The following is a 27,450-nucleotide window of genomic DNA, read 5'->3' as shown; positions in this document are numbered from 1 at the left end:
GACACGTGTTAACAGGTCAGTGAATTTATCTTTAAATGGCATCTCTTATCAACTGCACCATTAACCTTTTCCGCAGCTTAATTCATTCCACCCTCATTACCAATCTACCAACAATCTTCTATCAATCAGTGTTTATCTGTTCAATTCATAAATTTTAACTCACTCTTGCATACTTAGCACTATCACAAACATCACACCCACAATTCACAGTTCAGTCACGCCTGCAACTATTTAGTCATGACACATGCCCAAACATACTGCACAACACTCAATGAACAGAGAAACATAGCAGGAGCAAGAATAAGCCATTTGGCCTTTCGAGGTTGCTCCACCATTCATTAAAATCATGGCTGATCTGGTAGAGATCTCAGCTCCACTTCCCTGTCTGACCTCCATAGCCCACGACTCCATTGTCTAACAAAAATCTGTAAAACTGCCTTAAATAAATTCAAAGGCCCAGTCCCTTTTGCTTTCTGGGGAAGAGAATTCCAAATACCAAAAACACTTTGGGAGAAAATGCTTTTCTTCATCTCTGTCTTAAAAAAGAAACCTCTAATTTTAAACTATGTCTCTAGTTTTATTCTTCCCTACAAGAAGACTAAGATTCCTTTGATCAAGTCCTCTCAGGATCTTATATGTTTCAATAAGATCACCTCTCATTCCTCTAAACTTCAATAGGTATAGGCCCAACTTGTTCGACCTTTCTTCGTAAGGTAAGCACTTCATCCCACGGATGATTCCAATAAACTTTCTCTGAATGTTTCTAAAGCATTGGAGACCAAAACTATAAACAATATTCCAGATGTGGTTTCACCAAGGCTTTGTACAACAGTAGTAAAACTTCCCTCCTTTTATATCCCATTCCTCTTGTAATAAATACCAACAGTCCATTTGCCTTCCTAATTATTTGCTGCAGGTTTATACTAAATTTTTGTGATTTATGTAACTGTACCACTCAGCTCTGTATCTTTCTAATGTATGCTGCTTTTCTATTCGTCATGCCAAAGTAAGCAAGTTTGCATTGACCCACTTCATACTCCACCTGCCAAGTTTTTCCATATTCTCTTTGCCTTTCTATATAAGAACATAAGAAATAGGAGCAGGAGTAGGCCATCTAGCCCTTCGAGCCTGCCCCACCATTCGACAAGATCATGGCTGATCTGAAGTAGATCAGTTCCACTTTCCTGCTTTCTCCCCATAACCCTTAATTCCTTTGTCTATCAGAAACCTATCTACCCGTGACTTAAATATATTTAGCAAGGTAACCTCCACCACTTCAATGGGCAGAGAATTCCAGAGACTCACTACCCTTTGAGTGAAGAAGTTCCTCCTCAACTCCGATCTAAACTGGCCCCCCCCTCTTATTTTGAGGCTGTGCCCTCTAATTCTGCTATCCCTTCTAAGTGGGAAGAATCTCTCTACCTCTACCCTATCTATCCCCTTCATTATCTTATATGTTGCCATAAGAACACCCCTCAGCCTTCTAAACTCCAACGAGTACAGACCCAGTCCATTCAATCTCTCCTCATAGGCTAACTCCCTCATTTCCGGAGTCAGCCTGGTGAACCTTTACTGCTTTCCCTCCAAGGCCAATACATCCTTCCGCAAATGCAGTGACCAAAACTGCACGCAGTACTCCAGTTGCGGCCTCACCAGTACCCTGCACAGTTGCAGCAAGACCTCCCTGCTTTTATATTCTATCCCCCTCGCCATAAAGGCCAACATTCCATTTGCCTTCTTGATCACCTGTTGCACCTGCAGACTGGGTTTTTGCGATTCATAAGAACATAAGAAATAGGAGCAGGAGTAGGCCATCTAGCCCTTCGAGCCTGCCCCGCCATTCAATAAGATCATGGCTGATCTGACGTGGCTCAGTTCCACTTTCCTGCCTTCTCCTCATAACCCTTAATCCCCTTGCCTATCAAAAACCTATCTACCCGCGTCTTAAATATATTTAGCGAGGCAGCCTCCACCACTTCAACGGGCAGAGAATTCCAGAGATTCACCACCCTTTGAGTGAAGAAGTTCCTCCTCAACTCCATTCTAAACTGCACCCCCCTTATCTTGAGGCTGTGCCCTCTAGTCCTACTGTCCTTTCTGAGCGGGAAGAGCCTCTCCACCTCTATCCTATCCAGCCCATTCATCATCTTATATGTCTCAATGAGATCTCCCCTCATTCTTCTAAACTCGAACGAGTACAAGCCTAGTTTATTCAGCCTCTCCTCATAGCTCAACCCCCTCAACTCCGGTATCAGCCAAGTAAACCTCCTCTGCACTCCCTCCAAGGGCAAAACATCCTTGCGTAAGTGCAACGACCAAAACTGCACACAGTACTCCAGCTGTGGCCTCACCAATGCCCTGTACAGTTGCAGCAAGACCTCCCTACTTTTATATTCAATCCCCCTCGCTATGAAGGCCAGCATCCCATTCGCCTTCCTGACCACCTGCTGCACCTGCAGGCTGGGTTTTTGTGACTCATGCACAAGGACCCCGAGGTCCTTCTGCACCGTAGCGTGCTGCAGTTTTTCGCCCTGTAAGTAGTAGTCCTTCCTACCATTATTCCTACCAAAGTGGACAACTTCACACTTGCCAACATTAAATTCCATTTGCCAGTACCTGGACCATTCGCCCAGCCTATCTAGATCCTTCTGCAGACTTTCCACACCCTCCGCACAATTTGCCGTTCCACCAATCTTGGTGTCATCAGCAAATTTCGACTTCATACACTCGGTTCCCTCCTCCAGATCATCTATATAAATGGTAAATAGCTGAGGCCTCAGCACCAATCCCTGGGGCACTCCACTAGTCACCAACCGCCAATCCGTACAGCACCCATTGACCCCCACTCTCTGCCTTCTATTTGACAGCCAATCCCCTATCCAAGCTAACACCCTACCCCCAACTCCATGCCCCCTGACCTTCTGTAACAACCTCTTGTGCGCCACCTTATCAAACGCCTTCTGAAAATCAAGAAACACCACATCCACCGGTTCCCCTCTATCCACCGCACTAGACACATCCTCATAGAATTCCAATAAATTCGTCAGACACGACTTCCCCTTAACGAAACCATGCTGCATCTGCTCTATCAAACAATTCTCCTCAAGATGCCTCGCCATTTTCTCCTTGATTACGGATTCAAGCAATTTACCTACAACAGACGTTAAACTAACCGGCCTATAATTCCCTGCCTTTTGCCTGCTACCCTTCTTAAACAACGGTGTAACATTAGCCATTTTCCAATCTTCTGACACTTCCCCGGAATCCAGTGAGGTTTAGAAAATAATCATCAAGGCATCCACTATCACCTCCGCCATTTCTTTCAGAATCCTTGGATGCATTCCATCCGGAACTGGGGACTTGTCCACAGTCAGTCCCTCCAGTCTGTCGAGCACCGCCTCTCTAGTAACAATAATATCATTCAGGCCCTCCACTCCTACCATCTTTCCATCCCTAACACCCGGCAAACTATTCACGTTCTCCTCTGTGAAGACCGAAGCAGAAGGACCTCCAGGTCCTTCGTGCACAAGGACCCCCAGGTCCCTCTGCACTGTAGCATGCTGCAGCTTTTCGCCCTTTAGATAATAATCCCTCCTACTATTATTTCTACCAAAGTGGATAACCTCACATTTGCTAACATTATACTCCCTCTGCCAGGTCCTTGCCCACTCGCTCAGCCTATCCAGATCTCTCTGCAGACTTTCCGCACCTTCCACGCAATTTGCTTTTCCACTCATCTTCGTGTCATCAGCAAATTTCGTTACCCTACACTCAGCCCCCTCCTCCAGATCATCTATGTAAATGGTAAACAGTTGAGGTCCCAGCACCAATCCCTGCGGCACTCCACTAGTCTCCAACTGCCAACCAGAATAGCACCCATTGATTCCAAGTCTCTGTTTCCTATTAGATAACGAATCCTCTATCCACGCTAACACTTTACTCCCAACTCCGTGCACCTTGTAAATATCCCTTTGTAAACTCTCCACCTGCTCTTGAAAACTTACTTTTCTTACATATTCTGATGTCATTGGCAGATTTAACTGCTATATATTCGCTTCCTATATCAAAGTCATTGATAAAGTTTGTAAATAGTTGAAGACGCAGCAACGATTCTTGCGGCACTCCACCAGTGAAAATTTGCCAATCTGAAAAATACTCAGTTATCTCTGTTAGATTTGTTGGATCTGTTAGCCAACAAATCCTTTATCCATGATGGTATGTTATCTCCTACGCCATGTGCCCTGACCTTGTGTAGTAACCTTTCATGTGCTCAATAGAAACATAGAAGATAGGAGCAGGAAGAGCCCATTTGGCCCTTCGAACCTGCTCTGCCATTTATTACGATGATGGCTGATCATCCAACTCAATAGCCTAATCCTAATACATTGAATGTATTCAAGAGGCGTCTGGATATAGCACTTGAGAGTGAATGGGATCAAAATTATGGGCTTTCTCCCCATAATTTTGATCCCATTCGCCCCCAAGTGCTATATCCAGATGCCTCTTGAATACATTCAATGTTTTGGCATTAACTACTTCCTATGGTAATGAATTCCATTGGCTCACTACTCTTTGGGTGAAGAAATGTCTCCTCATGTCTGTGCTAAATAGATCATGGCTGATCTGTCGTGGCTCAGTTCCACATTCCTGCCCTCTCCCCATAACCCTTAATCCCCTCGCTTATCAAAAACCCATCAACCTGCGTCTTAAAAATATTTAGCGAGGCAGCCTCCACCACTTCAACGGGCAGAGAATTCCATAGATTCACCACCCTTTGAGTGAAGAAGTTCCTCCTCAACTCCGTTCTAAACCGCCCCCCCTTTATCTTGAGGCTGTGCCCCCTAGTCCTACTGTCCTTTCTGAGCGGGAAGAGTCTCTCCACCTCTATCCTATCCATCCCATTCATCATCTTATATGTCTCAATAAGATCTCCCCTCATTCTTCTAAACTCTAACGAGTACAAGCCTAGTTTATTCAGCCTCTCCTCATAGCTCAACCCCCTCAACTCCAGTATCAGCCTAGTAAACCTCCTCTGCACTCCCTCCAAGGACAAAATATCCTTGCATAAGTGTGGCGACCAAAACTGCACACAGTGCTCCAGCTGCGGCCTCACCAATGCCCTATACAGCTGCAGCAAGACCTCCCTACTTTTATATCCAATCCCCCTCGCTATGAAGGCCAGCATCCCATTAGCCTTCCTGACCACCTGCTGCACCTGTAGGCTGGGTTTTTGCGACTCATGCACAAGGACCCCGAGGTCCCTCTGCACCGTCGCCTGCTGCAGTTTTTCGCCACGTAAGTGATAGTCCTTCCTACCAAAGTGGACCACCTCGCACTTGCCAACATTAAATTCCATTTGCCAGTGCCTGGCCCATTCGCCCAGCCTATCTAGATCATTCTGCAGACTCTCCACACCCTCCGCGCAATTTGCCGTTCCACCAATCTTGGTGTCATCAGCAAATTTCGACACCATACACTCGGTTCCCTCCTCCAGATCATCTATATAAATGGTAAATAGCTGAGGCCCCAGCACCGACCCCTGGGGCACTCCACTAGTCACCAACTGCCAATCTGAATAGCACCCATTAACCCCCACTCTCTGCCTCCTATTTGACAACCAATCCTCTATCCACACTAACACCCTACCCCCAACTCCATGCCCCCTTACCTTCTGCAATAACCTCTTGTGAGGTACCTTGTCAAACGCCTTCTGAAAATCAAGGAAGACCACATCCACCGGCTCTCCTCTATCCACCGCCCTAGACACATCCTCATAGAACTCCAATAAATTTGTCAGACACGACTTCCCCCTAACGAAACCATGCTGCGTCTGCTCTATCAAGCAATTCCCTTCAAGATGCCTCGCTATTTCCTCCTTGATGACGGATTCTAACATTTTACCTACAACAGACGTTAAACTAACCGGCCTATAATTCCCTGCCTTTTGCCTGCCATCCTTCTTAAACAACAGCATAACATTAGCCGTTTTCCAATCTTCCGGCACTTCCCCGGAATCCAGCGACGTTTGGAAAATAACCACCAAGGCATCCACTATCACCTCCACCATTTCTTTCAGAACCCTCGGATGCATTCCATCCGGTCCTGGGGACTTGTCCACAATCAGTCCCTCCAGTCTGTCGAGCACCGCCTCTCTAGTAACAATAATGTCATTGAGACCCTCCAGTCCTACCACCTTTCCATCACTAATACCCGGCAAATTATTCACGTCCTCCTCCGTGAAGACCGAAACAAAAAAGTTATTCAAGACCTCAGCCATTTCCCCATCCCCTACCACTAAGTCCCCCCTCTCATCCTCTAAGGGTCCAACGTTCACCCTAGCCAGCCTCTTCCTTTTTATATATTTATAAAAACTCTTGCTATCCTTTTTTATATTAAGCGCTAGCCCAGCTTCATAGTTTCTCCTACCCTTCTTTATCAACTTCTTTGTCAATCTTTGTTGACATTTAAACCTCTCCCAATCCTCTTCTCGCCCACTACTCTTAGCTACTCTAAACGCCTCTGCTTTTAATTTAACACATTCCTTCACCTCCTTCGTTATCCACGGCTTATTACCTCTCCTCCTATGGTCCTTTTTAACCATCGGAATAAATTTCTGCTGAGCACCAAGAAAGATCTCCTTAAAGATCCTCCACTGCTCCTCAGCAGACCTACCTTCCAACGCGCTCTCCCAGTCCACATTCGCCAATTCTTCTCTCATCCTACCGTACTCCCCTCTGTTCGAACAAAGGACGTGTGTCCGGGAACCCACTTTCTCCTCCTCCATCTGCACCAGAAACTCCATTCTTATGTTCTTAAATGGTCTACCCTGAATCCTCAGACTGTGACACCTGGTTCTGGACTCCCCCACCATCGGGAATGTCCTCCCTGCATCTACCCTGTCTAGTCCTGTTAGAATTTTATAAGTCTCAATGGGATTCCCCCTCGTTCATCTGAACTCCAGTGAAAAAAATCCTAATCTAGTCAATCTCTCCTCATACATCAGTCCTGCCATCCCGAAATCAGCCTGGTAAACCTTCGCTGCACTCCCTCAAGACCAAGAACATCCTTTCTCAGAAAAGGAGATTAAGACGACACATAATACTTAGATGTGGTCTTACCAAGGCCCTGTATAATTGCAACAACACATCCCAGCTCCTGTACTCAAAACCTCTCACAACAAAGGCCAACATGCCATTTGCCTTCTTTAGCACCTGCTGCACCTTCAGTGACTGGTGCACAAGGACACCAGATCCTGCTGCACAATTTATAGCCATTCAGGTAGTAAACTACCTACTTGATTTTGTTTCCAAAGTGAATAACCTCACATTTATCCAAATTTTACTGTATCTGCCACTGATTTGCCCACTCACCCAACCTGTCCAGGTCATTCTGAAGGATCTCTGCATCCGCATCACAGTTCACCCTCCCAACCAACTTGCTATCACCTGCAAATTTTGAGATATTACATTTTGTTCCCTCATCCAAATCATTTATATTGTGAATAGCTAGTGATCCAGCACCGATCCCTGTGGCACCCCACCAGTTACTGCCTGCCAATTTGAAAAGCACCCATTAGTTTCTACTCTTTGTTTCCTCTCCGCCAACTGGTTTTCTATCCATCTCAATACACTTCCCCCAATCCAATGCACTTTAATCTTGCAAGATAATCTCTTGTACTGGACTTTGTCAAACACTTTCTGAAAGTCCAAATATGCTATATCTACTGGTTTCCCCCTTGTCAATTCTACTAATTACATCTTCAAAGAATTCTAACAGATTTGTCAAGCATGATTTCCCCTTCATTAATCCATGCTGACTCGTACTGATCCTGCCACTGTTTTCTAAATGCTCTGCTTTAAAGTCCTTGATAACGGATTTGAGAATTTTCCCCACAACCTTATTAAGTGCCTTTTGGAAATTCAAGTTCACCACATAATTGACCACATCTATTGGTTCCTTTTTATCCATCTTGAATGAAAGCTTATTCATTAATGTCACAAGCAGGCTTACATTAACACTGCAATGAAGTTACTGTGAAAATCCCTTAGTCGTCACACTCCCGGATCTGTTTGGACACACTGAGGGAGAATTTACCTAACTAGCTTTTTTTGTACTGTGGGAGAAAACTGGAGCATCCAGAGGAAACCCACACAGACATGGGGAGAACATGCAAACTTCACACAGACAGCGACCCGAGCCGGGAATCGAACCCCAGTACCTGGCGCTGTGAGGCAGCAGTGTTAACCACTGCACCACCCCATGTAACTTTGTCAAAAAATTATTTTCCTTTCACAAAGCTATATTGGGTCTGTCTAGTCTAACCTGTACAGATCATGATTATCTAAATATCCTTTATAACCTATTTAATATTCAATTTTTCTATTTTCCCTGTGACAGATGTTAGACTAACTGGCCTATAGTTTCCTGCTTTTTGCCTGTCTTTTTTTGACTAAAGGCGTTACAGTAGCAATTTTCCAATTCCCTGGAACATTTCTAGAATTTAAGGAATTTTGGAAGATGCATCTGTTGTCGGTGCAGTCACTGGTCCCAGTATTTAAGTCCCCTATCGTGAAGACAGACACAAAATATCTGTTCTGCCATTTCTTTTTTACCTTCAGCAAAACCCCAGACTCTCTGTAGAGGACATACATGAGCTTTAGTTACTCTTTTCCTATTCAAGTACCTGTAGAAATAACTGAAGCAATTCCCTCAATCTTGAAGGATAAAGCTGGCGCACAAAGACAGGCGGCAGTAAAGAACCGATGGGGGCCAAGTACACTTTGATTTCCTCGGAGTACATGGTACTGGGGGTCATGAGAAGGGAAATCACAGAGGCTACAAACACAGGAAGGGTCAATGATGAGGAAATCCACATAAATAAACTTTCTTCTCTTTCCACTTCATCCTCAGCCCACTATTTCTTCTGACTCACAATTTGCAGATGATATAAGCACATAATTCCTCTTTTCTCCTTTTCCCTCACTACAACTTAACATTGTCCTTTCTGCATTTCAGATAACTAAGAACTGGAATCTTCCCAGTCAGAAGATGAAGAGGAATATGACAGTAAAGATGAAGAGGAATGATTACTCAATCTTCCACTAGCAGGCACCAGCCCAGAGACTGACTGCATATTTTTGCAATTTGGATAAAGGAGGGATCTGCATGTGAAGCGTCAAAACAAAAATGTGCAGGATGAGGGAAGGGGAGGAAAAAGGCAGAAAAAGGCAAAAAACGGCTGCCAACTCAGTGAAAGGTGAAGACTGACACCGAAATTTTGCAGAGGAGTGGAATAAGGGCTTTGATGGGGCAGGCTACAAAAGAAGATCGTGGGGTGTATATAACAATACATTTGGTACACTGGGAAGCCCATCAGAAAGGCTGTGCTCAATGTCGAGAAGGTTGTAGGACTCCAGCACTGACTTGACACAGGGCATTGTACAAGATGGAATTGTCCAACATGGAATGGGTGGCCACTTCTATCAGGATGCCTGTGGACCCCACCAGGATGCATGTCTGATGTCCAATCTCATAGCTTCTACTGCAGCACAAACAGCTTCCACAAAGGTCCGAGTGATGCAGCGGAAGCTTAAGAAGTTGCCATCATGGTTGGTGATACCAATGTTCAAAGGAGCTTCCACAGGAGGACTGCTGAGTTGCTGACCTAGAGAGTGGCAGTAGCTTCATGGAATACAATTCCGCTGTCTTTTCTTAAAATGGCAGCATTTTCCTCCTACCTCTGTCAGTCAGCTCAGATTGTTGGTATCAGGCTGAGGTGGCAAAGTTTGAAGCCAGTCCTTCTTTAGGCCCATCATAACCACTTGCTGTCTCTTCAAATGAAGGTCAGCAGTCTTTTCTCTCCTACATAGCTTCTGGGGAAGTACCTCATAGAGGCACTGTGATAGGAAAAGGCACACAGAAGACACACACTAAAGGACTGCACAAGGATGATTACTGTTTCATGTGTTATGTCATGATTGCATTTACAGGAGTGGATTAGTGCCTTTTCTCAGGTTTTTCTTTGTGCTACCAGAAAGAGGATTCTGTGATATCAACGATAGAGGAAAGGTAAAAAGTTTGACACTTTATGAATGGGAAGTGTCATTGAGGTTACTCATATAACTAATGCATTGCTTGATTGTGGTGAGCATGGGGTGAAAGTGGCTGCCTATGATGTAGCCTCCCTTCCACTTTGTGCTCCTACACCTACTGGTAATGGCCAAGTTGTGCATTGCACTACCAAAAATCTTGGTACTTGCTCAGCTAAGTACCACAAGGTTCCTCCACAGCACATTGGGCAGCAGACAATTTAGGGATGGTGTACTCTATAATGTTCCTTATGGAAGTATGGTTCTCAATGTAGGCATGCTGTGCAGATGTGTTCTGGACAGGAATATGAGCAAATAACGCTGCCATAAACAGCATAAAAGTTTACAGCAATTGTCACCTGGTGTTGCAAAGATATATTTCATGGTTTATACATTTTAGAATATATTTTAGTTTTAGGAATTAAAGTATTAAATATACGGTAAGTAGAAAATCCTGATTGAACAACTGGTAATGATCCTGATGTAAATGCAATTCAAACAAGCTTAAAGTTGATTACACTTAAAACTCATTTTTATCTTCAAGGTCAGAATTAGCAGTGTGAAAGTCATATTCAATAGAGGAGTCTTCTATCTTAGTATAATAGAGCCAAAAAGAACATTCTTACTTGAATAAAAAATTTAAATTATTTTTGTTGATGACAGGAAGCTGCAATGTTATAAACATAGGGTTTCCAGGAAATCAGGAGAAAGGGCCTTAAAATTCCATTAGCAAGGTAAATTACTCATATGACCTATGAATAAGAAGGTAGAATGGAAGGTAAAATAAATAATTTACATTTCTGTTTGAGAACATCCCAAAGCATGCCATGTTGTTATAGAGACAGGCTCTGGGAATGCAATATTCCTTTGTTTACTTAATCTGCATATGCTTGCTGACAGAAGCAAGCAGTTCAATTTGGGAACAGAAAGGGGCAGTTGCAGCTTTACATTGGTCTAGACTGTATCTCACTGAATTGAGGGAGCCAACAGCAGATGGTAGTCAATTAAGCCTGCCTTTTAAGAAGGAAAAAATACTAATTTCATCATTCACTGCATGGAATGTGGGTGAGGATCTATCACAAACTTGAATTTTGTGAGGGAAAAGCAGCTGGAAGATTTATTCTGGCTTGCAGCTAATTGAAAAAAATCTATGGCAGTCCTCCCAGAGCTTTGTGGCAGAACACAGAGTTAGCTTGGAAAGACATAGGAAGGCAATTGGGTATCTGTTTGCAAGCAGAACAAGGAGCTGAGGCAACCATAGCTGTGCACTCCAGAAAGAAAAGTTGAAGGGTTGCATAGTCATAAAATTGAAGAAAATTAAAGTGAATCTCAGAGGGCTGAACATATCTTTAAGTTGATCTCTAGGGAAGTTCAAGATTGTTGTAATGTATAATGGAATTCTTGGGGGGTGGAGTGGAGGGAGTAAAAAGTGGGACTTTGGTTCATAGCATTGATACCAACCTATAATTATTAGCTATAGAGCCTCTGTGATCCAGGATAGCAAAACTGGGGTTTCCTAAATGTGTTCAGGACCCCGCACCCCGGTTTCCAGGTGAGGACTGCAATTGCCTGGGGAGCTCAAACTTCCTTCAGCAATTGCCCTGCACTGCGAGCCACCCAGGAATGTGACCTAATAGTTACCCAGAAAAAGTTAGAAGAATTAAAATCATATCTAGCTTCTGATTCCCCCATCCCCTTGACCCCAATGGGACTTTCCCCAGCCCCTCCAGTTCTCACCCTAACCCCCTGCAGGACTCCCTTCACCCTTCCATTACCACTCCCTTTGACTCATCACATGTCACCCATACCCAACCACCCATGCCCAGCCCCCATGGGACTCTCCCCACCCCCTAAAGATCCCATGGAGCTCTACTATCATATCCCCAATTCCCAAACTCTCCCAACGCAAGATTCGACTCCAAGCTCTCCCCTCTCCAGGTCTGATTCCCAATCTCACCCTGGCATTCCCTGATAACGCTTGTCTTTCCTCTCCAAGCCCAACTCCCGACCAAAAATGTGAAATCTTGTGGTATAGTTCTGTTGGATGATTAATGGGTATTTGGATTTCTCTTTAAAAGTCCTAAAAGGATCATAACACCTTGCTTGCCAGAAACAATGTTGTTCTTGCCCTATTTTGATGTTACAGTTGAGACTGCAGCAATTGGTATTTTAGTCATGGGCTCTTTTGTAAAGTGGAGGCATGTCAGACATTGGTCTTTGCTGAAGTTGAGATAAAAACCCTCTGGCATCCTGCTGACTGCACTTTTCCCCTCCACCTCCCTCTTCTAGCCCCTATTTTGTTTTAGTACAAACTTTAAAAACAACAAATAAATACATCAACACAAGTCAGAACACTCTATGTAGAGTGTTCAAACTTTAAGTATAGCAAAATTCCAGAAACATATATAATTGTATTAGCAGACAGAAGTAATAATCCAACAACTAACCTATAAGTACTTCATGATCTGTTTAAATAGTTCTAGAGATGTGGGGGTGAGGAGGTTTCCTTTCAAATTAACTTGTGTTCAGCTGTGCAAAGTTAAGGTAGGGAGCATGTCGTTCAAAATGACACAGTTGGCATCAAATTGATATCATAGGCTGCAAACTCTCTATGTGCTGGCAGTCATTAAGCACATAAGCCCCTTTACTCAGATGGCATCTGGCACACTTCTTGTCGCAAGTATCTGTGCACATCTTGGGACCCAGTGAGTGTTAGGAGCCCAGGTAACACCTAGAGACAGGCACTTTACAGCTCAATTTCACCCCTGTGGAGCCTATTCGTTCTGTGACCATTTCAACTTTTTTTTGGCGTTTATTTACAGGCAATTAATATAGATCCCTTGACCTGAGCATTTCTCGTTGATCCTTTACATTCCAGTTGTGTTCCCCTGAATTGATGAGTTCAAAAAACTTCATTCTTCGCCTAGAAAAGAAAAATGTCATAAGTTTTAGAATATTTCTAGGCATTACATGAGTCATATTGGAGCGTTGTTGGCTATCTATGGAAATACATGTAAATAACATATCTATGAGTTGCAATCGATCATTTCATATTCTTTGAGCAGTTTCAAATTCAACATTATTAAACTGATCCAAAACAAAACCATGCCAATTATTCAACACAGAGCAGATGTTCAATGGTAAATTGCAGACTAAAGTTGCACTGTACGCATTTACAAAGGAGAAAAGGAACAAATTTAGTTCAGGCTGATTCAAATCCTCTTACATTGTGGCTGTTTCTAATGCAGTTTGGGAAGCTGGGAATAATATCTGTTCCCAGTTGGCACTGACAGAAATTAATTGGTGCCTTTTTTACATAATATTGATACAGAAAACAAACAGAATGTGGAGTAAAATCCTGCATAAATAGATATTTAAACAAAACACTGAGAGTCACATTAACATATTGTTTCTCTTGACTATTCCATAGCAAAATAATACTCAATTCAAATATATTCTTTCTTTGAGGGGAAAGCATGCTAATAGGTAGAATGTCTATTCAAGTTAATGAATGACATGTGGCAGTAATAGGGCAGGCTGGAACTTCATGCAAGGATCACTTCAACTAGGGTGGATTTTAGAAGGAATTGCCTTGGGAACACACTGCCAGAACTGATACTGCTATAATTAGTTCCAGTTGGAAGAACATTACCATAGCAGAAAATTGTGCAAGGCGAAGTTTGCAATTTTCAGCAGATTGGAACTTCAATACCATTTTTTAAAGAAAGCAGTAAACCATTATTGGACTTCAATATTTAAACCTTAATTTTTAGGAATAGGTTGAATGAAATAAAGCAAATTTTCCATTTTCCTGATCAGTTTAGCTTTTGACAGGCAAGATTTAGACCAAGAGAAAGCCAGTGATTAAGCTCCAGTCACCATTTGAAACCATGTTCATTCAGTTGAAATAGGTCCTTCACACAATTATTGATTAAATGGGTTCAGCTAATTAACTTTACAACTATTCTGCACAATCCATCAATATGTTGATTATTGGTTAATTAGTACTCTTGCATCAATATGGTAATTATCCACTGACATCTGCCCTTCATATTCCATTCACAAGTTGGAGTTTATACCATCTTGCCTTGCTGTATCTGAAAGCATTGTTTAGGGTCTATCTCATTAAGCATTAACTTCCTCAACAAAGGTTTGAAAAGATGTCTATTTTCAAAGCTGCAAGGCTCTGGTTTTTCAAATTGTTCCTCTGCAGCTCATCACTCTAATGCCAAAGATCAATCATGCTGCTCTCCTTTGTACTGTCTCTAGGGCTTGGATAGTGATTTTATGTTGTAGTGATCAGAAGTGAGTGTGGCATCAGTATGGTTTGATGAAAGTACTGAGCTGCTTTAGCATATCCTCTAAAGAATTTGAATTCCACTGATTTGGCTACAAAATTCAACATTCTGTTTGTTTTGATATAGTATAGTGAGAGATACTTCAATTAAATTTCTTTCAATTTCTGTCTCAGCCTGGATGAAATTGGTTGACAACCTGAGTGTAAAATAGGCTGGAAACAAACAGCCTTGTTTTATAGCCCACCAACTTTCTTTAACATTGATTTCTAACTTCTGGAGTTAATCAGTTTCAATTCCAATAAGTGGAGCATCCCTTCTGCTTTTAATTTTCAAAAACTTGCTGTTAGCCATATTGAACTTCATTTGCACAACTGCAGGTCTTTTTGAGTCTTTTTCATGATCTAGATTATTTCCTCTTGAGCCTAGTCTTTACTCACCTCCATCCACAATGGTTTCATAGACATAAGTGACCAATTTGCCTGTCAATCAGGAACAGAAAAAGATCCTGTGCAGATCAAGTGGTGTCTCTCCTGTGGCCTAGAGGTATAGGTCACTGAACTGGTAAACCACAAACCTAGAGCAATGCTCTGGGGTTCTGGGTTTGAATCTCACTATGGTAGATGGTTACATTTGAATTCTCTCCTATACAGACCAGTACTACCACGTTAACTACCTTTTTTCTGATCGTGTATCTAAACAAAGGTTGTGCATGTGTGAAACTGGACCAAATTATACTTGTCCAAATGTGAAATACGCCTCTCCTATGCTAGAGAAGATTTGAAAATCCTCAGGGGAAGGTGAGACACACTAACTAATTCTTCCCTAATTTTGGCCTAATACCCCTTAAAACCAACCGCTACTTCCAGCCTCTTCACTAATTAACAACCACGATTGAACCTTCTTAATCACTGGCTTTAGTTTGTTAAACAAGTCATATATAGCACTGTATCAAAAGCTTTCTGCAGCCAAAGCACGGTCAGCTCACTTTTTAACAATGCAAAGCTTATAAATTAATTTTATGGATATTGGCAAATCAAATTGCAATGATCTCTCAGTTCTTCTGTTATGTCCTCTGGTTATACTTATTTAGAATTTTAGAAGCATAAAAACAATGGAAATATTTGCAGACTTAATGTTGATAATCCATCCATAAAAAATAAAAGCCTTTGAAGTTCAGCTTGCAGTTTAACCCATTTCTCTGGGAGTATCTACTTGAACTTATAACTCTCACAAATGGAAATTGTCTTGTTCCTCCTCAGATCATACATAAATTGATTCCTTGTATTTGATTGCTTTAAGATTAAATTATGTGGCCACTTTAAAAACTCTGTATACAAATGAACCGTAATAGACCACATCTGGAAAAGCAATCAAAATGCCTGAACAAGTAACTAACACATAAAATCAGTCAGTGAGAACTCCCCCATTGCCACAGAAACCTGGCTGTTCTTTACTGGCACATCTACTATTGAGTTAATGCCTAAAATTTTCAGCTCCCAGAGTTGTACCAGTGCATTTAGCAATGCTATTCTGAACTTGCTTCCAGTAAATTGAGGGTGGGTATTTACATTAACCAATATAGACCTGTGCATTTAAAAAAAAGGCTATAAGCACATCAAAAGCAAAGAAATGTCCATGCATGAAATTGACCTATTTTATGTTTGGGTAAATATTACTGGGTCCACTTTCACACATGCACAGCCTTTGTTTAGTTACATGATCAGAAAAAGGTAGTTAACCTGGTGATACTTAGTGTAGTACTGGAAAAAGATATTTCATGTCTGTTTTTCAAATATCACAAATATTGGTATCCATACCTGAAACCAGAGAATAATGTTCAGAAATATGTGGATGGTTACCTTATGACTGTGTATAGAGAAACTGTATGCCAGTTAAGGCATTTGGGAGAGGAGAAAATTTATAGTATGTATAAAAAGAAATCAGGAAATGAAATCTGGAACACAAACGAATATGTCATCTCTTTGTACAAGGATGATGTAATGTGTTTAAAGGGATAAAACAAACTGATTCAAAGGGCTGAATTTGACCAGAAGAGTCCCAACATCAGGGCCCAAATTGGGTCACATGGCAATTTGCCTGGGACTCAGGACCAATCTTTTTGGTCAAATTAACAAGGGGACAAATTAAAATGGGCAGCTCCGAAAGGAAGGGAACCGCCGAAACAAAAGACAAAACGGAAAGACAACTTAAAACATCAAATCAAAAGGTGATTAAAGGGGTAAATAATGCATCCAGTCCCTGCAGTGCCCACCAGGCAGGGAACGCATTAATGGTACCTCGGACACTGCATGCTCCCTCTCCAGGGATACCTGGCCGTGAATTTAGCCACGATAGAGGGGCAAACAGTTGGGTCAGGCGACCCTCTTGGTCGCCCGCTGCTTGGACCTATTTACGGCAAGCATTTCCATGCCCAGGGGCAGGTTTGCGAGGAGGTTCTTCTCCTTCTCTACCTCCCCTCTGCATTGGGTTTCTGAGGATCAGGAGCGTGGGACTGACGTGCAAACAAAAAATCAACAAAAGGTTTTTGAGGAAACAAAAAAGAGTGTGCAGTCTTAACACATTCAACACAGATATGGCTCACTGACTCCACAAGGTTGCAAAAAGGGCAGATCACGTGGAACTCAGGACCTAAAAGCAGAATTTGTTACTGGCATCTAGTTAAGAGCTGACAAGTGGGGAAGTTCCAGCCTCTGAATTGCAGGCATCGTAGCTAAAGGAATAAGCAGCACTTGGTTTAAAGATATCACACTGAGAAACACAAGAAAGAGGAACTAACCAAGGATTTTCAAGGAATAGTTGCAGTTATACGAAGAGTGGATCCCAATTTTATGATACTTCCCTGGAAGTCCTCCACCAGGCCGAAAAGGATTGGAGAGAATTTTGCCCGGTTGATGGGTGGAAGAGACCAGCAAGCCCTACAGGGAAGGTGTAGTTGGAAGTTGCAGTGAAAACTAGCAACCCCAGCAGACTCCAAACGTGATTGCAGTACCGTAAGTGATTCAATGACCTGTTATGATTTGACAAGGTGAGTTGGACTCATTATACCAAGCTCACAACCTTGGATGTCATAAAAGGCAAAAATGAAATTCAAGAAGAGGTTGATGACCCTGGCAGACGGCATGACCAAACACCAGCATTCACAGTGAAATGTGATGTTGTCTCACAGCGGATGCCCTGGTCACTCAGCATTGATCGTTGCATTGCCAATGCTAAACCTCTTATATTTTATTGGTGCCCTGCAGCTGAACTCCCAGTGAAACTGGCACTGACTGGCAAGTGCAACTGGGCTATGAGAGACAATGCAAAATATAAACCACAGAGAAACACTTTGAATAATCTGCCTTTGATATGTGCCCATAGTACCTCCAGCTTCTCCCTCCTGGTATTTTATCAGTTCTCACCCTTCATGTATTAAAACACTGCTACTCACATTAACTTTCACCTCTAGCCACAGTCAACTGCTGATGTGCTCTCACCTTCTTATAGGTGGCGAGCCACTGAAGCTCCATGGATCCTTTGCACCTGACAAAATTTAAAACGTCCTCAGAATAGCATTCTTTTGGCTTCTTCAGAAACTTGATTTCCTGCTCACTGCTGCTCTGCATGCCCCCAACCCCACCTCTCAGTTATCTCCAGAATAATTTAAGGAAAACGCATAACTATGCAAAGATGAATGACAGGTTGAATGATTGATCATAATATAAAGAACAGCAGAGAATGACTACAAGGTTAATAAAGGGACAGAAATAGCTAGGAATGTAAAAACAGATAGTGAGAACCTCTACAGTTTTTATACGGGAAAAGAGTAAGTAAAGTGAGTATCGATCCTCTGAAGAGTAAAAATGGGGAGATAATATTAGATAATAAAGAAATGGCAGATGAAGTGAACAGATATTTTGCTTCATAGAAGATATAAAAAACATTCCAGTAATAGCTGTAAATCAGGAGACAAAGGGGAGAGAGGAACTTGACGAAATTATAATCACAAGGAAAGCAGTAGTGAGCAAACTGACGGAGCTACTGACTGACACATCTTCAGGTCCTACTGGACTTCATCCAAGAATCTTAAAAGAGGTGTAGTGAGATAACAGATGTGTTGGTGTTAATTTTCCAAAATACCTTCAATTCTGGAAAGGTTCCATCAGACTGGAAAGTAGCAAACATAACTCTACTATTTAGGAAGGGTGGGTAGCAGAAAACTGCAAAGTATAGGCCAGTTAGCTTGACATCTTGGTGGAGAAGGTATTAGAATCGATCATTAAAAAGATTATATCTGGGCACTTATGGACAGGCCCCATGTAACTGGGAAGAATCAGCATGGTTATACGAAAGAGAAACCACATTTAACCATTTTACTAGAGCTCTTTGATGGAGAAACATATGTTGTGGATAGAGGGGAGCCTGTAGATGTGCCATACTTGGATTTTCAAAAAGCATTTGATAAGGTGTCACATCAAAGGCTATTGCAAAAATTAAAACCTCATAAAACCTCAACCTAGTTTGGCTGGCTGGCAGAAAGCAGAGAGTATGCATAAATGGGTCATTGCCTGATTAGCAGAATTTGAAGAATGGAGTCTCGCTGGTATATGCTGGGGCCTCAACGTTTTACAATTTACATCAATGGCTTAGATAAGGGGAGCAAAGGTATGGTAGCTACTTTCAGATGATACAAAGATAGGTAGGAAAGCACGTTGTGAGGAAGACATATGGAGTTTGTAAATGGATTTGGATTGGTCAAGTAAGCGGGCAAAAATCTGGCAAATGGAATAATAATATGGGATAATGAGAATTTGTTCACTTTGGCAGGAAGAATAAAAAAATTACTCAAACAACTGCAGAACGCTGAACAGCAGAGGGATTAGGTGTTCTCATACAACGTTAGTTATGCAGGTATAGCATGTAATCAAGAAGACTAATGGAATTATGAGAGGAACTGAACATAAAAGTAAGGATGTTATGCTTCAGTTATACAGAGCATTGGTAAGACAGCATCTCTGTACACTTTTGGTCTCCTTATTAAGGAAGGATATAAATGCTTTGGAGATGGTTTACAGGAGGGTTGCTAGATTGACACCTGAAATGAATGGGTTGTCTTATGAGGATAGGTTGGAAAGGCAGGGTTTGTTTCTACTGGAGTACAGAAGAGTGAAGGGTGACTTGATTGAAGTATGTAAGATCCTGAATAGTATTGACAAAGTGGATTTGTTTTAAAATTAGGAGTGATCCTTACTGGACAGAGATTAGAAGAATTATTTTCTCTCTGAGGGTTATGTGACTTTAGAGTTTTATGCTCAGAAGACAGTGGAAGTGGGGTCATTGAATATTTTTAAGCAAAGATTCTTGTTGGGCAAGTGAATCAAAGGTTATTAGGGGTAGATGGAAATGTGAAAGAGAACACAAACAGGTCAGCCTGATTTTATTGAATAGTCAAGCAGACTTAAAGGACTGAATGGCCTACTTCTGCTCCTATTTCATATCTTCATAATAGACTGGCAGTGGGGACATGTCTGGGTTCCATTCTGATATATTCCCTTTCTAGTTTACCAGTCCCACAATCCTATTGGTCCAGGGTCGTAAAACTCTGGCCAAAAATGTTTAAAGGCCAACTTGAATAGTTTGTTCAATTTGAGTATCTTTGGATTTTGAATTTAATTTAATTAATAAGGTTTAGTCAACTGAATTTTGCAATAGTGTACTGTAGTTGTGTGAAATAACTTGAACTTGGACAACAACCACATCTGCGCAACTTTGACCAAAATGAGTAGAGCCGTTACCCTTTTAATTTTTTTTATTTAGTCTTGTTTTTCATTTCTCCCTTCACAGTTGGATATCCCTGACATGGTCTCTGTTAATGAGGTGCTATTTTGATGAACTTTGACCTTGTAAGGAAGCTTAAAGAAGACTGGCATTAAAATATCACTTTTAAAGATTGGAATCTGCTGCAGATGTTCAAATTGCCAAGTAATAAGTTTAGAACTAATTTAATTCAGCTAACTGATGGAATATTCCAGTAAAGTTGCCTGCATGATCAGCTGCACTTTTGATGATCTCTTCCAACATATAACCCATATCTCATCTTTTCAGAGTCCAGTTGCATACCTTTCAATTGACTCCTTCGTTAATTTTAACACTGTGTTGAGATCTTCCTTTTATTAATAGATGGATAGAATACATAAACATGGAAGTTGTCCTAAACTTTTATAAAATTACTGGTTAGTAAGTCTCAGATGGAGCATTATAGATCAGTTATCAGTTTAGAAGGATGTTAATGCTTTCAATAAAGCAGAGAGGAATGGAATGGTGAGAGGCTTTATTCATGTGGAGAGACTGAAGAAGATGGGGTTATTTTCCTTAGAGCAAAGAAGGTTAAGAAGAGATTATGAACAGTTCAAATGATTGACAGAGTAAATAAGAAGAAACTGTTTCCAGAGGCAGAAGGATTAGTAACAAGAGAAAACATTTCAGGTAATTGATAAAGAAGCAGAAATGAAATGAGGAAACTTTTTTTAAAAACAGCAATATGTTGTGATCTGAAATGCACTGTCTGATGTGGTAGAAGCACTTTCAATAGTAACAGTTAAAAAGGGGAAACAATTAGAGGGCCATCAGGAAAGAACAGGGGAGAGAAATTAATTGGATCGCTCTGCCAAAGAGCTGACACGAGCATGATGGGCCATATGACCTCTTTCTGGGCTGTTATTCTGTGATTCAATGATCAATGTTAATTGGTGCCGTGGATAAATTATTGTAAGCAAAACCTCTCCACTTTTGCCTTTCACTCTTTACCCAAAGTAATACCCAAAGTCATGGAGATTTAAACCACAAAAGACATTTGACCCAATGTCTCTGTACTGTCTCTGTTAGTGCAATCAAAAGATAATGACTGTGCCTTATTGCTCTCTTCTCTTGGTCTTGTCTCCCTTGGTTTCAATTTTTTCTCTATTCTTCCCTTATATCCCTGCCTCAAATATCCCCTGTGACAAACCATTCCATGCTCTAGTATCCTTTGTGTAAAGAAATCTTCCAGTCAGAAGAGTTTTAAGATCTGAAACTCTATTGCATCGCACTGCAATTTCTGTGACTGACTTTGTAAGCAAGTATCAATGATAACCACTGATAGTAGTCTGCATACAGATCCAGGAGACAGATCTTGACTTTGTGACCGTACTGAACAATAGCAAGTACATCTGTTCTGTTTTCACTTCCTTTGCAGTCAATGCAAATAAAAACCAAGATCAATGTAAAACAGGCTGTTATACAAAGTAAATATCAATCCCCATGCATTCCTGCATATTAAGAGGAAGAATAAAACAACATTGCTGCTATAGTACTCTGCTAAATTGAATTAGTTTAATTTCCAAGATTAATATGTTTTAAATTTATATTATTTCAAATATTCTAAGTATATACAAACTGACAGTTTCTCAATTATTTTCATTTCAAAACCTATATGATACAATTTTCAAAATGTTGTTTGCATTTCTAATGCTGAAAATTGTAATAGGTTTTGGATCTGCGTGGAAGCACCAATTTTGTCATCTGATCAAAATAAAAGTTGTTAAATTTCTTTAAGACTAATTGAAACCCATCATTGAAATCAAGGATCGCCAAATGAGTTATAAAAATCAGCTGGGGGTAACTGCCTGCTGCATTCTCCACCAATTCTACCCAACACACAAGGCCCAATGAAATCAAAAAATATTGTGACTTCTGCAAGCGCACCTCGTAGAACAATAAGATGTTTTTCAGATAAACAAATTGTCGGGTTGATGTACAAAAGTAGATTGAAACCTACTCAAAGTAGAGTGTCAGGTCAGTTGCTAGTATTGACTGTTTCAAAAGCTGCATGATGTCACTGTACACCCTGGAGGATAGATTTGCAAAAATATTGTGCCCCTGTACAAGGGAAAGAAAAGAATTGGAGTTAAAATATTATTAAAGTACATATTAGAAACAAAAAGAACCCCTAACTACTATTTGGCTCAAGTGATTTTCTTTGTGTTAGCTACTGGATCCACTGGATAGAATTTAATGCTCCTTCCTCCCCAGAACTGAGTTTTGAGGTGAGTGGGTTGTTTGATCAGGTTGCAAGGTGGGAACCCTTTTGCCTCCTTTCCCAATTAAGTCCAGAGGGGGAGGCTTACTTGCAGGTTTCCTTGCAGCCTAGCAGGAAGGTCCCTCATTAAAAGACACTCTGTGCCTGATTGAGGCATCTGGCATCAGGAAAGGAGGCGGGGGGTTGGGGGGGGGGAGAGAATGATGTGGGGTAATGGTATGGGGGTTATGGTGGTGAGAGTCATCCCCCATGCCCTTTCCTCTGATGCTCCTTCTTGAAATACCCATCCCACTCATACTTACCTTTCATCAGGGCATTACCACCAGGTATCCCTGGTGAAGGAACAAGTGTATATATTACCAATAACACTTCTAGTGGCGCTGTCAGTAGTAGAGAGACAAGAACATAAAAACATAAGAAATAGGAGCAGGAGTAGGCCATCCAGCCCCTCGAGCCTGCCCCGCCATTCAATAAGATTATGGTTGATCTGAAGTGGATCAGTTCCACTTACCCACCTCCTCCCCAAAACCCTTAATTCCCTTATCGGTTAGAAATCTATCTACCCGTGACTTAAACATATTCAACAAGGTAGCCTCCACCACTTCAATGTGCAGAGAATTCCAGAGATTCACCACCCTCTGAGAGAAGAAGTTCCTCCTCAACTCTGTTCTAAACTGACCCACCCTTATTTTGATGCTATGCCCTCTAGTTCTGGTTTTCTTTCTAAGTGGAAAGAATCTCTCTACCTCTATCCTATCTAGCCCTTTCATTATCTTATATGTCTCTATAAGATCACCCCTCAGCCTTCTAAACTCCAATGAGTACAGGCCCAATCTATTCAATCTCTCCTCATAAGCTAACCCCCTCATCTCTGGTATCAACCTGGTGAACCTTCTCCGTACTCCCTCCAAGGCCAATATATCGTTTCACAAATAAGGGGACCAAAATTGCACACAGGACTCTAGTTGTGGCCTCACCAGTGCCTTGTACAGTTGCAGCAAGACCTCCCTGCTTTTATATTCTATCCCCCTTGCTATAAAGGCCAACATTCCATTCGCCTTCTTGATCACCTGCTGCACCTGCAGACTGAATTTTTGCGATTCATGCATGAGGGCCCCCAGGTCCCCCTGCACAGTAGCATGTTGTAGTTTTTCACCATTTAAATAATATTCCATTTTACTATTATTTCTTCCAAAGTGGATAACCTCACATTTGCCAATGTTATACTCCATCTGCCAGATCCTCGCCCACTCACTTAGCCTGTCCAAATCTCTCTGCAGACTTTCTGCGTCCTCCACGCAATTCGCTTTCCCACTCAACTTCGTGTCATCAGCAAACTTTGTTACCCTACACTCAGTCCCCTCCTCCAGATCATCCATATATGTGGTAAACAGTTGAGGCCCCAGCACCGATCCCTGCGGCACGCCAGTAGTCACCAACTGCCAACCAGAAAAGCACCCATTGATTCCAACTCTCTGTTTCCTATTAGATAGCCAATCCTCAATCCATGCTAACACTTTACCCCCAACTCCGTATCAGAGGAAAGGGCATGGGGGATGACTCTCACCACCATAACCCCCACACTATTACCCCACATCATCCCCCCCACTTTCCTGATGCCAGATGCCTCAATCAGGCACAGAGTGTCTTTTAATGAGGGACCTTCCTGCTAGGCTGCAAGTAATCTTCTGCAGCAACCTTTTACAAGGCACCTTATCGAACACCTTCTGGCAATCTAAAAACACCACATCCACCAGTTTCTGTTTTCCAATCAGCTGGCACTTCCCCAGAGTCCAGCGAATTTTGATAAATAACCACCAACGCATCTGCTATTACTTCTGCCATTTCCTTCAGTACCCTGGGATGCATTCCATCCGGGCCTGGGGACTTGTCTACCTTCAATCACATTAGTCTACCGTGCACTACCTCTTTAGTAACAGTAATTGTATTAAGGACCTCACCTCCAACCAACCCTTGATATTTAATATTCGGTAAGCTATTTGTGTCCTCCACCGTGAAGACCAACACAAAAAACTTATTTAAAGTCTCAGCCATTTCTTCGTTTCCCACTATTAAATCCCCCCCTCTTGTTCTCCAAGGGTCCAACATTCACTCTAGGCGCTCTCTTCCTTTCTATATATTTGTAAAAACCTTTACTATCATTTTTTATATTTTGAGCTAGTTTAGTTTCATAATCTATCTTTCCTTTCTTTATTGCTTTCTTAGTCGTTCTTTGTTGTTTTTTAAAGCTTTCCCAATCTTCTAATTCCCCACTATTTTTGGCCACTCTGTACGCATCGGATTTTAATTTAATACTCTCCCTTATTTCCTTTGTTATCCATGGCTGGTTATCCCTTTTCTTACAGTCCTTCTTTATCACCGGAATATATTTTTGCTGAGTACTGACAAAAATATTAAAAATCCTCCACTGTTCCTCAGCTGTCCTACCAACCAGTCTGTGCTCCCAGTTTACATTAGCCAATTCTGCTTTCATCCTATCGTACTCCCCTCTGTTCAAGCAGAGGACACTGATTTGGGACCCTACTTTCTCACCCTTCATTGGTATCAGAAATTCAACCATATTGTGATCACTTATCCCAAGAGGATCCCTCACAAGAAGATCCTTAATTCTACCTGTCTCGTTACACAGTATCAGATCTAAAATAACTCGCTCCCTCGTAGGTTCTGTAACATACTGTTCAAGAAAACTATCCCGACGGCATTCTAAGAACTCTTCCTCAAGCCCACCGCGTCCGACTTATGTCAACCAATCAACATGCAGGTTAAAATCCCCCATGATTATTGCTGTTCCGTTTTTGCACACATCCATTATTTGCTTGTTAATAGCTCTCCCCACCTCAAAGTTATTATTCTGGGGCCTACAGACCACACCCACCAGTGATTTTCTCCCCTTACTATTCCTTATCTCCACCCACAACAATTCCACGTTTTGCTCCTTAGAGCTTATATCGTTTCTCACTACCGCCCTGATATTATCCTTTATTAACAGAGCTACCCCACCTTCTCTTTCTTCCTGTCTATCCTTCCTAAATGTCTGATACCCTGGATATTCGGTTCCCAGTCCTGGTCATCCTGCAACCACGTTTCTGTAATGACCACTAGATCATACCCATTTGTGCTGATTTGTGCCATCAACTCATTCACTTTGTTTCGAATGCTTCGTGCATTCAGGTAAAGTGTCTTTATGCCAGCCTTTATCTGGACCCGACTTGTTGAAACGCTACTAACCTCTCCCGAGCCCTTTACTCCTTTAACTAGTTGAATGTCCTCAACATTAACCTGCACCTGTACCCTCTCCTTTACCTTTGATTTTGTAATTCACTAGTCCCAATTGCCTGCGTTTGGCCCATATCCCTCTATACCCATCTTAACCATGTAACTATCTAAATGCTTTTTAAAAGACAAAATTGTACCCACCTCTACTACTATCTCTGGCAGCTTGTTCCAGACACTCACCACTCTCTGTGTGAAAAAATTGCCCCTCTGGACACTTTTGTATCTCTCCCCTCTCACCTTAAACCTACGCCCTCTAGTTTTAGATTTCTCTACCTTTGGGAAACGATATTAACTATTTAGCTGATCTATGTCCCTTATTATTTTATAGACCTCTACGAGATCATCCCTCAGCCTTCTACACCCCAGAGAAAAAAGCCCTTCTCGATCTAGCTTCTCCTTATAACTCAAACCATCAAGTCCCGGTAGCATCTTAGTAAATCTTTTCTGCACTCTTTCTAGTTTAATAAGATCTTTTCTAATAATATGATGACCAGAACTGTACACAGTATTCCAAGTGTGGCCTTTACCAATGTCTTGTGCAAGTTCAACAAGACATCCCAACTCCTGTATTCAATGTTGTGACCAATGAAACCAAGCATGCTGAATGCCTTATCACTCTGTCCACCTGTGACTCCACTTTCAAGGAACTACGAACCTGTACCCCTAGATCTCTTTGCTCTGTAACTCTCCCTAATGCCCTACCATTAACTGAGTAAGTCCTGCCCTGGTTCAATCTACCAAAATGCATCACCTCGCATTTATCTAAATTAAACTCCATCTGCCATTCGTCAGCCCATTGGCCCAATTGATCAAGATCCTGTTGCAATCTGAGATAATCTTCTTTACTGTCCACTATGCTACCAATCTTGGTGTCACCTAAAAACTTACTAACTATACCTCCCATATTCTCATCCAAATCATTAATATAAATGACAAATAACAGTGGACCCTGAGGCACACAGCTGGTCACAGGCCTCCAGTTTGAAAACAACCCTCCACAACCACCTTCTGTCATCAGTTCCAGTCCTCACCCCCTTTGAGGAGCGGGCACTGGAGCTTGCAGGAGGAGGGTATGTTGACCATTAGTGACAGCATGGTTGGGCTGGAGCACAGAAGTGAGTACCTGCCAATCCTCCACATGTTGGAGAAATCTCAAGTTATGTGCAGCTCAGATTCCTTTCTCACCCTTTGCACTTAACCTTGTGTCCTGTGTTGCAGGAAGGGACACCTTTGCGCCTGGACCATCTGGCATTGTGGCCCCCAACGTGATGGTCCAGCCCATCCTGCCCCTGACAGCTCAGAAAACTCCTCGGAGGAAACAGATGAAGGGACCTCTGAGCCAGCATTAATTTTGCGTTAGCTTCCACCTCAACACCATCCCAGAGACTCTCATATCAGTGGGTAAAGTTAGTGAGACATCTGGGTCACTCTGGTACACACGACACATCTGCTGATGTACACTGAGTGGTTGAAGGAAAGTCCAAGGCTTCTGGCATGCCGGAGCCTGCTGGAAACGAGGACTCAGCTGGCCCCAGGCTACACGCTCAGCCGCTGGAGATGCAGCAACAGAGCCAGGGAATGCTGGAGAGGCTGACAGCAACACTGGACTGACAGCAAGGCTGTTGTGAGGAGTCCCGAAGCTTTCAGGTGGACCAACTATTGCCTGTCCTGTGTGGTTCTCGGGCCAACA

The 27,450-nt window shown here is 42.1% G+C and overlaps 1 protein-coding gene across 2 annotated transcripts in view; it reads right to left on the bottom strand.

Moving 5' to 3' along the window:
- pde11a (phosphodiesterase 11a) overlaps positions 1-27,450 on the bottom strand; it is a 355,582-nt gene that overhangs the window by 64,682 nt on the left and 263,450 nt on the right. For both annotated transcript variants that reach the window (XM_080198223.1, XM_080198224.1), the window contains 2 exons: positions 22,203-22,303; positions 12,934-13,011 (listed from right to left, as the gene is read on the bottom strand). In XM_080198223.1, the coding sequence (XP_080054349.1) occupies positions 12,934-13,011; positions 22,203-22,303 (179 nt within the window). The remainder of the gene's footprint in view (positions 1-12,933; positions 13,012-22,202; positions 22,304-27,450) is intronic.

The sequence above is a fragment of the Carcharhinus amblyrhynchos genome, chromosome 11, assembly GCF_965287045.1.
Source record: "Carcharhinus amblyrhynchos chromosome 11, sCarAmb.v2.hapA, whole genome shotgun sequence".
Classification (NCBI taxonomy): Eukaryota; Metazoa; Chordata; class Chondrichthyes; order Carcharhiniformes; family Carcharhinidae; genus Carcharhinus; species Carcharhinus amblyrhynchos.
This window is presented reverse-complemented; position numbering and strand designations above follow the sequence as displayed.